Source organism: Oreochromis niloticus, linkage group LG13, assembly GCF_001858045.2.
Source record: "Oreochromis niloticus isolate F11D_XX linkage group LG13, O_niloticus_UMD_NMBU, whole genome shotgun sequence".
NCBI lineage: Eukaryota > Metazoa > Chordata > Actinopteri > Cichliformes > Cichlidae > Oreochromis > Oreochromis niloticus.
The window spans coordinates 12,641,526-12,653,638 of record NC_031978.2 but is presented as its reverse complement, the minus strand read 5'-3'; the positions used below and the strand labels follow the sequence as shown (position 1 = coordinate 12,653,638).

The 12,113-nt window shown below is 40.4% G+C and overlaps 1 protein-coding gene across 5 annotated transcripts in view; it reads left to right on the top strand.

Moving 5' to 3' along the window:
* ccser2a (coiled-coil serine-rich protein 2a) overlaps positions 1-11,392 on the top strand; it is a 56,964-nt gene extending 45,572 nt beyond the window's left edge. For 2 of the 5 annotated variants that reach the window (XM_005474288.4, XM_025897386.1), the window contains one exon: positions 6,145-11,392. In XM_005474288.4, coding sequence (XP_005474345.1) covers positions 6,145-6,870 — 726 coding nt within the window. In that variant the 3' untranslated portion in view covers positions 6,871-11,392. Of the gene's footprint in view, positions 1-1,190; positions 1,276-2,786; positions 2,827-6,144 lie in introns of those variants that run through there. The other 3 variants (XM_025897387.1, XM_005474289.4, XM_005474290.4) reach the window with 3 other exon arrangements.
* The last annotated feature ends 721 nt before the right edge of the window (positions 11,393-12,113 follow it).

Here is a 12,113-nt window from a genome sequence, read left to right as displayed (position 1 = left end):
CTTATATCAGAGAAGAAGGAGCCCTCTCTACAACCGAGGAAGAAGTAGCATTTGTTATAGCTCGACTCTCTACCCACTTAACAAAATGGCACAGCTGCCTCTTCACCATGAGTCTCCCAATGAGGGCTGGAAACTTTGAATTGCTTAACCTTAGGAAAAATGCGGTGTATAGAATGAGGCTTGTATTTTCTCAGCCTTGTGCAAAAAATGTTCATATGGCAATGTAATGTGACAGTTGTGCAACAAAGGTGGGCTGAGATACTGTATGTGGCTAATAGTTTTTATGTAAGCAGTATTACAATTTTAGAGTAGGAGGAAAAGAGTAGTTTTCACAGCTGAAAAACAACATACAGATTATTGGAAATCTCTAGGTAGGGGGGTGTTTAAAAGGATAATGAATAATAAAATAACCTCCTGAGTCTCAGTCTGACATTTCTAACTGCCATGCTGTTTTAACCATTCACATCCCCCTAACCAGCTGACGACCTGCTCATCACAAAACATTATAAGGAAAACAAATTATATCCACAAGAGGTTGTAAGCTATTAGATGCCAGCACTGATAAAACTGTTCATTCCTGCCTAAAAACCAATCATTATTTAATTAAATGGTCCACGTATCTGGTTGTGATGACCTTTCAGTTGAACTGAACATCGATTCATAAGTCATGAATGTCATAAACGGAGCCTTGGATTTAATGTTTTATTCACTGTAAACATTAGATTAATTTATTTATATTTTATTTAACATTTCAGTAAAAAAACATTGCTTATATTTATTTATTTTTTCTGTTTTCCAAACAAAAAAGCTCCTCAAGTTCTCAAGATTAGAGTGAATGTTAGTATTAAGGGATTTATTTTGTTTATTCCACTAACACTAAGCCCGAGTTTTCATTGCATCAAAACTTTTATTATAATGGATTTAACATTGACGTGATGCATTCGCCTCAATGTGCCTTATAAGCGTGTTTGTCTGCGTGTGCGCGCATTTGTGTGTGTGTGTGTGTGTTTATTTTGTGTGCTTTGTGAAGCGGTCTATCTGTAACCTTAAACAATGTGTTTATGCCTGTGAGTTTGCTTTCCTATGTGAGCATGCTTCTGTGTGTGTGTGTTTTTGTGCGCGCGTGCGTGCGTGCATGTGGACGATCTGGTATGTCATGCCTTTTGTCCTCTGTGTTTTTCTCTGCGTAGGGTGTGCTGCCCACCCCTTTGCTGTCCCCGTGGCAGGCACAGCACCAGGGCTTGACCCGTACCAGCATGCCCCAGCGCAGACAGAGTGAGTCACTAACACCCTTTGCAGCTATTCTCTGTCCTTCCATAACACAGCATATAGGGTCTGTAAAGTTTAACTTTGTCTCAAGTTAAAGCCTTCTAATCTACCGAGTCTTGTTTCCAGTTAGAAGGTTTTTTTTGTTTTTTTTCCATCACGATGTTACAGAGCTGTTTGTGGTCTGTCTGCTTTTAGATTAATATGGGACAAGATTAGAAACAGGACAAATAGCTGTTTCTTTTTTGTTTTACTATACATAGTCTGACTTTTGGTCCTTCACAATTAATCCTCTGGCATCCTCTTCCATTGCTTCCCCTGTATGACTTAATTTTCTCCTTTTTTAGTTCTATTCAGTCAGAAATGCTATCATTTATTGTCTTTATTTAAAACCCGTAGAGACCTGTATTTTAAGACCGAGTTCTTGTACTCATTCTACAGGAATGCTGTAAAAATATGCAGGAAAGAGAAATAAGAAATAACACGCATAACATTGTCTTTGCCTTTGACAGTAAAGTTTGACTATAGAAAAGAGAGAAGACTATAGAAACAATGGCAGGCTGGTCACAACAACCTCACCTATCTCAGTAGCTGTCACATGGCTTTTTTATTATGCAGTGCTGACAAGCTAGCAAGTAGAGGAGGTAGATAAAGAGAATGACAATGGGTAAATAGACTTCAGAAAATGCACATATGTGAGTGTGAAGAGCACAAAATGGAAAAAAAAAACCAAAGAAAAGAACCCACGCTGTGTTTCTTTGATCTACCTCAGTGGGACTTAGCTTTGTATCAAGAGGGGGAAAAAGTGACACAGGTATATTTTCTGGCATGTTTCAAATTATTACAAAATCACATTTTGACAGCTGTGTCCTTATGCCCCAGCCTTCAGTCAAAGTGCATTTTCTCCAACCAGTAAATTACGTGGTCTAATTAAACAAAACAGCATCAAACAAAGGCGAAACGAAAAAAAAAGAAGCTATGCACAGTTGAAGAAAAAAAGTAGGAGGATAGTGGTCATGACTTTTAAACCTACTGGAATATAATTGGTAGGCTGATGTATTTAGATATAACAATGAGACACTGAAACTGGAATGAATAAAAAGTGTATTTTTATTTTACTGGATAAACCACTAATGCTCTGACCCCCCTCAGGGAGCCCTGGCTGTAAACAAAGCAGCAAAGAGTTCCTGCCAGTAGTAATGGTCTTAAGAATAGGAAAAAAGAGAAGCGGTGCGAATGAAAGGAGGTTATAGTAAATGAATTAAATTGGTTTGTGGAACTAATGTGTGACCTTCTCTTGGGCTTTGTTCTAATTCTAAATAGCACAATAAATATGTGCCTTAGATGTCGGTAAACCTCTCTTTCTCTTTCTCCCGAATCTCATTTCATCCTGTCTTCTAATCCGCTAACCCCGCTCTCTCTTCTCATCTCTGTACTCTTGTCTGTTAAAAGTCTGAAAATGAATCTCTCACAGTGTTTCTCCTATACCTTTGCCTCCTCACACATAATGCCTATGCAAGGAGTGGAGCACCTAGTGCAGTACTTCACTGACACAGCGTGGTACAGTAATCCTCTCTTTAACATGAAATGGACGTGCTGCCCACCTCCTGCTCGCTGGGCTGTTGTCTTGTGACACATGGCATGACAGAAGCATGTCTCTGTAATTCTGCGTTTGCATGATTAGCGTTTGGGTTTCAGTTTTGACTTCTTTTTATGCCTGCGTTTATTAATGGATATAAATTTGGGGTCACAGAGTTGTCACAGGTTTTTGAGTCTTCTGTCATATTTTACAAATTTATTATGGCAATATTTTTTGTGCTTTTGCTTTTATTGTTTGTCTTTTAGTTAATTCCATTCTATAATTTAACTATATAAGAACTGTTGTGCATGCTTTGGCTAATCTTTCTGTGTGGTTTGGTTTTTCTATATTTTATTCACTCGTTAGGTGCTCACTTTGATGGATGAAGGGTATTAAAGGGAGTAAGATTTTCAAATAGCCTCATGTTATTGGATGTGAGTGTATATTTACTGCTGCCCTGAGTAATCACAGTCTTTCTAGCTCCCCTATCAAATGCAGCTACGCAACAAAGCAAATCTAAGTAATCACACATACTCTCAATCTTTCCAGAGCTCTTATTTCAACACAATCCACCACCACAAGCGACACATGAAGTCTAATCTTGCTTTAAAATTGAGTGCCACCATATTGACGATCCCATCTGCTTATGTGCAGCAATCACATAGTCTTCCTGCTAAATGGCAATTATTTGCATCCTTTCACTTCACATTCTTGCAGGTTGCTTTTCTTAATAACAAACCATTTCTCGTGACATGTTGAGGGTAGGTGGAGATGATTTTATTGTAGTGGGATGTGAGATCTTCCAGGTGTCACAAATTAACATGATTTTTTTTGGGTTCCACTGGTGATTTTGTGTAAAAGTGATAGCTATCATTAGTGAGCTGTGATATTTTCTTGGCAGTGCAGTGAACTGCTCAGAGTGATTGCTGCTAATTATTAGTATCTGTAGCAGATAGCTGCAGATGCAAATAATTACTGACTATGACCCAAATGATACAGGATATCTCTACTAGGGAAAGCTGTAAATATATGGGCTCATTACAAAGCTTGCAGTTAGACGTGGAATATGACTGCAGTTCTTACGAACATTTCAGTCTGTATTAAATGTGAAGCACACTGTCAAAAATAGTACAATGCATGTATTCATCTGGTTTTAGTATGTTTTGCTCTGAATGAGTCAGAGGCACAATGGAAATAAGGTCATGTTAATAATGTCACTCACTCACCTTTTTAGATGATGTTTGATTCATATGATAATTACTTTTGTGACATCACTTCTAATTTGTGGATTATGTCTCACACCGAGTTGTGATATACATGAGATATTAAGATGCTGATGGGTTGACTGGTGGACTAATCGGAGCTTATTGTAAGATGCAAAAGAAGCCGACCTTTTTCAGACTTCATAATGACAGACTTTGAATCTAGAAGTATAAAAGCAGCATTTTTTTTTTTAAATGAGCAAACTGAAAACGAAAGGTGAACAAGGGTTTTGTAACAGGCTAGTGGACGTGTTGTGGCAGGGGACCAGGAGATGGAGCTGTGGCCTCAGACATGCTCTCTCACACTTACAATACAAATGACTGATGGTACAAACAGACCCAGCATCCTGACCAGTGCAGCTATATATTCCCGTCCTTTGAGATCCCTTCACTTCTAACTCACAGTGAATATGTTCTGCTGAAACTGAGTTCAGGCTTTTTAGAAGCTTTTGATCGTTCCAGGTGGATTTGGATCCTACAGGCACTGCTCAAAGAAGAGGAGCCAAAAGGCTGGTCTTCTGATTTCTGATTGTAAAAACTGGCAGTACAAACTAAATAGGCTAGAAAGGCTAGAAATGTCTTGAAGCATTTTTATATACGTCTGGTCCTGAACTACTTTGAAAATATACTTGGATAAGATATCTGCAAGTACAGGAGTAGAATATTGATTTTTTCTTGTTGCATCTGATGCAAGGATCTCAGCTTTTGCTGGACTTCTTATAGATACAGTAACCACTGTCTGGTCCTGTAATCTGCTGCTTATCTGCACCTATTTTACAGGGTGGTTGCTATAAAAAGATTATCTTATGTCACTGTTCATCTTTGCTAAAAAAGATGTATTTAGTGAAGCAGTCATGCAGAATAATATATAGAATCTGTTTGCTTTCCCCTGGCTACATCTAAACAAATAAAGCAGGTGATGCGTACATCGTTTGTTACATAGATAAATAAAACACTTAAAATACATGCTAATTGTACACTGGCACTGTCAGCTTAGACTGTGTATATAAAAGATAGCTCTAGCTTCTGAGTTTGAATAGAACACTATATGGATGTGACTTAAATCTGCATTCTTTCACATGGCCTGCAGAGGGCGATTCCTACGGGTGTAAAAGGGTCTTTGTCTTCCTTGCTGTGTGATGTCAGTAAACGCTTTGCTGATGAGTTTATGTCAGTTGAACTGTTGCAATCACTAGTTTCAAATCTCTTTTAACAGAGCACGATGTTCGTTTTTTCAAATTATAGTCCCCGTTAGTGTTCAGAAGGGTGAAAATGCAGGGTGTGGGCAAGCTTGCTTTAAATGTAACAAGCTGGTAGAATGTCAGGGTCCTTCCGTTTGATCCAACCTGTGCTTGTTCCGTGTGGTGTCAAATAGCTATGATGGCAAAGACGAAACCGCTCAGCACGAGGCTTCAAAAACAGATCAGTCCAGCTGGTGACATCTCCGACTATGTCCATCTTTTATATACAGACTATTGCTTTGAAACAATTCGGTGAAGTCAAAGTAAAGTAAGTTTACGTTGAGTCCGTGTCAGCAGCTCTTTTGTTTTTGGACGGGATAATTAGCTCCTCTCATCCAGGTGTGCATGGTTTTGTGCTCACAAACTGGATGTCCCCTATTGGAGGGCAACTCCATGGTTGGTATGAATTTCATGTGGTTCAGCAGCTCAGCATGTTCTCACGTAGGCAGCGTGTATTGTAGCTCTCAGTTTGAATATTTTGAAGCTCCACTGCAGCAGTGATTGCAAAATAATTCAAAAGCGTCAGTAGATTTCAGACTCGCGCAACAAGGTTATTCTCCTGTGCTGAATCAGGGCTGCCTTTGTGCCTTTTCTTCTTTTTAATGTAGGACTAGTTCAGTGGCTGGTAATTGAAACAGGCTGTGATATTGTGAGGGTCACAATTTTCCATGAGGTTCAAAGATACCTGAGATATCAGATACATCAAAGATATCAGAAACATGTTAATAAACAACACTGCCTGTTTATCACACACTGAGTGTTCACTTATTGATACACTGTTCTTTTTTCCCCACAGCCTCAAATACTACGGCCTTTCAACCCCTGTCTCAACGAGCACCTCCACCAGGGAAAACTAGTAAAAACAACCCCTACCGTGGGCCGCAGTGACCTCACAAGGAGTAAATCAGAGGAAGCAACCCGTTTAGATGCTGACCGTCCTCTTAAAGCTGTTGTGGCAGATGCGTCTGGGCCAACAGGCCCTGACAAGCTGAGTCATCTCCCGAACACCAACCTGCACCGCCTGGGTTCTGGGGCTCCACAGGGGATAACTGCCAGGGACAGTCCAGCATCAGCAGCACAGCATGAGAGGAGAGCCCCCGCTGCGATACTGCAGAACTCTGTCACTCCTAGATCTGCTGGTTCGACTTGCCCTCGCATGCTGCAGCCTCCTCGCTTTCACAAGCGCGTTTCTCTCCCTGCACTCAAGCCAGGGGCCACTGGTGGCTTTGGCTCTCTGAAGCCGGGGTGTTCCTTAGGGCCTCTGGCTAACCAAGCGAAGCAGCTGCCGCCTCCATCTAGAGGCCTTCCCTGCTTTAACACTGGACCCCAGGTGCAAGCTCAAAGTCTGTTTTGTACTTCACTGCTTCAGCCTCGCAGGGATCCAAGTTACACCAGCTCTAGCCTGGAGGAGCACAGCCTAAAAGAGCCTAACCAGGGTACACTGAGACCCCGGGTCAGCCAAGTTCCCGATCCCTTTGAGTCGCTCATGCCTCCCAAAGCCAAAGATTCCCTGAGGACCTGAAATCCGTCCATCATAACCTAAAACTGAAATTACTCTGACATTGATAGTCATCTCCTTCGCCTCCTAGCTCATTACTAATATATGAGACATTCAAGCACTGCCTGTGTCTGCAACATTGTTTTTGGGACTTCTGTACAGTATTGTTTCTAAATTAACCACTTCAACATGATTGATCAAAATGTATTATGTAGCCGGACCTTATTTTCACTACTGTCCACACTTGTGAGATCGAGGGGTTTTGATGAGGAGGTTAGTTTTGCACATGAACACGAAGGCTGCAGACGGAAGAAAAGAGTGTTACCAGTTTTGTTTTCTTTTATAATACCCACTGGCTAATGTCACATTTTAAAGTCCAAGTTCACTTGTTCCTCATACAACTGTGCCCTTTGACACACAGGTGCATTTGGTTTTAAACATAGTGGTGACATGAGTTTGACCTTTGCTGTGTAATAGACAGCCCAGGGGGAAACCGAGGCAAAAAAGAAAGTGGGAAAGAGGCAAGAAAGTGAATGTGAAATGGGGCTAGAGACAGAAAAAAAGAAATTTGTCAAAGCGCTCTGGAGTTGTCGCTTCTGGAATGAGAATATGTGTGTGTAAACGTGTCTGAGTGTGCGCATATGTCTTCTTTTTAAAGATAGAGAGACATAGTGTTGAGAGATGGATTTAAAAAACAGCTCCACGCTGTAGGTGCTCACGTCCTTCCAGTTCAGCTCACTACACTTACATCCTGAGTGAACTTTCAAACCGTGCACGTGGTAGCAGAAGGGTTCACAGACCTTTTGTGTAAATGCACTGTGATGGAAATATAGCCACTGAAAAATAACAAAAGGCTGGTGGTGGGGATATAATTAGGAGAAACAGTGTGCAAGTGAGGAATTAGCTTTCATAATGTAGTGGAAAGAAGCAGCATAATAAAGCACTCATACACTTAAGTGTGCTCAGGTACAGTGGAAGCGCACTCATATCTATATGTGCAAACACAGACAAAAGACACTGTTATTTCAGGGTTACTTTGTGCAGTTTTAGATGAAAAAGACTGAAGAGTAAAATGAGATATGGTGAGAAGTAAATGGTAAATGTTTAAAAAAAAAAAAAGCAAAGTTAATATCTGCATAGTAAAATCGTTGCTATAAAGACAAAGAACTTTTAAAACAAACTGAAAAAGAGAGAAAAAAAAAAAAAGGGGGATTTGCCCAATTTAAAACATCAATATGCGGTAGAAGAAAATATCGCAAGTCAAACTCAGGTTGAGAATGGCGAATAAAACTGAATAAAACATAATTTGTGAGTTAATTAAATAACTTAAGAAGAGGGACATTTTTACAATGCACGCTGACTTTCTTGAAACAACTTTTCCTTTAATCGCCCACACGTGGAAACATCAACTAATGGGGATTCATTAGATGTGTGAAGCTGCTGCCTGGAGAAAAAGCGTGCGCGCTGAGCTGCTGTCGTTTTTATTTTTATTTTTTTCCCTATTCCACCGTCTCTCCTCTCACTCTCTTGCATGTCTCTTTGGGAACATCAAAGGTATTAGCGCGGTATTTTCAGGTGGGGAGCCTTCAGGGCTTTGGTGGTGTTTCTGTGGGAGTTTTGCAGAATTGTGTTTATCGCTGCTTTGCGAAGCCCTTTTGCAGTCAAACGCTCCCGAAATGTCCCTGAACGGAGAGCAGCAGTGTGTTAAAAAGGCCTTCTGACAGCAGCTCTGCTCTCTCCTCTGTCACGCCGCGTGACCGCTTGGTGTACGCCTCTGGCAGTGTCCGGTCTACTGCGTCCAATAATGCACCCTACATAGACAGAGTGAGACAGAGGGGGAGAGAGAGAGTGACACACACACACACACACATTGCACACACCCACGAGTTGTATAGACGCACATGTACAGGAACTTTGACAGAACTCGAAGAGATGCGAAACTCAGAAGAGACGCGGACATCATTTCACACTTTCCAACAGTCGCACAAGTGCACCTACAGGCCAGCACTCTTTGAGTTCTTTAACAAAGTGCATGAAAGTGTATCTGTGTTGTTTCAGAAGTGCTCACAAAATGAGGTCTCCAAGTAAACACTCATCTGTTTGCCTGCTGTAGCCATAAAAAAAGATGCCCATCTCTAGATTACCCTGGAAATGGATAGAGGCTTGTGTTTGTTTGTGATTGAGGATCCATGTGGCTGATAATACATGTTTACCTGTTGGATGGCTCAACATTGTGCCAAGCCAGCCAAGCAGTCAGCAGTGCTCTGTGAAGCCAAGAAAAGCCCATTTCTTATAATGAAAATGGAAACGCGGACAGGAAGACGCACCCAGAGTGTAAGATAGGTGCCCAGCAAGAGACAAAGAAAAGCTGAAAACAATTTATAAAAGTAGTGAAGGTGCTAATGATCAACACAAGCCCTTTCTGGCAGACTTGTCTGTAAAATGTCACGAAGGACAGAATGCATACAATCTTTGTCTGCACTGTGGTCTAGAGAATAGCCCGCGCCCCTCAGCTGTGTCATTCACTGCTAAGTAATGCCAAACAGGAAATCAATGTTGCCTGCTGTGTGTATTTGTATGTGTGTATTTATGTGTGCGTATCTCCAGACACCTCTGGCTGCCAGTGTTTCGCTCTTGGAGGAAAGAGTGTGTGCGTGTGTGTGAGAGAGAGACAGAGAGAGAGAGAGAGATGCATCAGCCCAGGCCAAACGCAAAGCCATGCCAGGGAAAACAGGGCAGTACCATGCCTCTCTGTGCTGTATTCCCAAGCTCCAAATCAATGTCCTTGTTCAGTTTAGCAGTCAAGCAAATCACTCTTGCCTGCTATGCTATAACAAAACAGGGCTAAAAACTCTAGCAACTTGGATCAGTCCTAATGCGGGAACTTGATTTGCTTTATTTTTCAGAGAGGACGCACAAATTATAAAGCTGCATTGCACAAGAGGGGAAAATATATATTTTCTGCATTATTACTCTGAATGATAGAGGAATGCACCTTTTTGAGTACACAACTGTCTGTCAAGCAAAAGGAAAAAAAATGCACATCAACTTATAAACATTACTTTCAAACAGGATGCTAATTCAGTAGAGCAAACGCAGAGAAAAAAGATGTGTATTTACAGCTCAGGCTTCATATAAAGGCTTTTTTTTTTGTGGGGCATTTTAGCACCTTTAGCTGATTGTTTTGATTCATTCACCACATTTTTGTATTTCTTTCTTTCTTTTTAAAGAAATATTTAATAAGACCAATATTCTGTAGAGTTACAAATTTGCTACGTCACCTTCTTAAAGAATAAGATGTTGGCAATTACAACTTTTTTTTTTTTTTTCTGGCTCTCATTGCCCAAAAAGAAAATAACAAAAATAAACAAGAATCTGAAAAGTTAATGCGAGTTTAAAATGATTATCAGGAGCCGATGTTCCTTTAGCAACCACTCTCATCTCTGATGATGTTTTTAAAGTAAAAGCTTGAATCTTGAAAGATGTAGGTTACGGTTTCTTCAGCAGCTGTATGCTGTCATACTTGACTTGTGGTTTTGTGACACGGTGTCATGTGCTGATGTACGTTTTAGAGCAGAGTCGCCATTCAAGTGTTACTTGTCAGCTGAATCACCAACTAGATGTTTACAGTGTAAGCAGATAAAGCGCCACAGTGTAGCAGTTCACATTCCCATAATATCCAAGGTCACAGTATTTATCACTACATATTCTCCTTCATCAGCTGCTCGCAGCTCTTATGCACTGTCTCAACTATACTGTGCAATACTGTTTGGAGCAAAAAGAAGGCGTGCTAAACTGTACTTGTAGCAATCTTTTTGGGGATAATTTATCTGAATTTAAGGAGCCACACCTCATACTCTCCCTATCCGGTTTTTTGTCTGTATATGCTCTTGTGCACTACAAGCTATTTGTTTTCAACTTCATGCCCCCACCCTTCAATTCTTTCACCTCTCATTAGTACATGTGGATCTGCTTGGCCCAGGAGCCTCCGGTAGCCCCCTCTGAGACCTTTCCCAAATCTCTGCCTCAATTCATGCTTACTCTATCTGCCATTACCTACTAGGAAAATGCTTTCAAATCTAAATGAGGATGTGCTCCCAGCTATTGAAATGCAAATTATTTAAAAAAAAAAAAAAAATCAGACATTTTAAAAATTCTAATTTGAAGCACTTTAAATTACATTAGTTCTTAATGCTGAATGACAATGAAACTGTATTAGGGGCGATACTTGTTTTAGACAAAATCTATTTTGCTTTATTTTACGCTCTCTTCCCTCGTTTGTTTCTATTTGCAAAGTCATATTTTTCTAGGAAGACTTGTGAGACAGCAATAAAGTTTGAACCAAATAAGCTGAGGAGGGTGTTTTGGCTAATCTTCTGTTTGAGTCCTGTCATGTTTTGGTTCTTTAATATTTGTAATATGTCACCAACAAAGCTGCCGATCTCAGTTTAAGATAAAACTGAAGCCTCATTCTTATTTTGTTCTTCTTGTTTTTCATGTCTGCTGGTTGTTTTACTGTGGAAATAAATTATGCTTAAAAACCAAATGTGCTTTTTAGTAATGCTTTTTAAAATTAACGTTAAATTTGCGGGAATAAACAAAAAATTATGGGGAAAAAACTCCAAACAATAGATGTGACTTATGTTGCAAGTAGGTACACCTTCCTTTTGAGATAGTAAGTGCGAGAGGAAGATAGACAAACATATTACTTTACAGTATGTTATCACTGAGAAGAAATGCCTCCCTGTCAAATTAAACTAAGTAGCATCTCTATTCATTACAAACCATGCAGCCTCTGGACACCTTGCATATAGTCCACTTAATAATGAGGTTACATGCTTCAGAGATGATGGGTGGGTAACAGACTGCCAAGCGCAAGGAGTAGCGTGACACTGTCATTAACTTGGAAAAGTGGGAGATGGAGTGCAAAAGGTTTTCCCTTGAAAGGAAGCTAAGTGCTTTCATCATAGACTGTCAAATCTATGCCTAAAACTTTGTTGTCATATTGCATACGGCAGGTTACTCCTCAGAGAACAGAGGTTCAGTGGAGTAATTATACCGAGGGAATTTAAGTGTGAAGGAATGTTTAAAAATACAATCTAATCCCCAAATTCACCCTGACGTTCCTAACGCCGTAGTTAATACACAGATTAACAAAATCAGTGCCGAAGAGGCGGACATGTTCTGTGTGTCTCACTGAACATACCTCCTCGCATGCTCATACTCCCCTGAGTACACTAAGTAGAGCAGGTGTGCACGGAGCATGA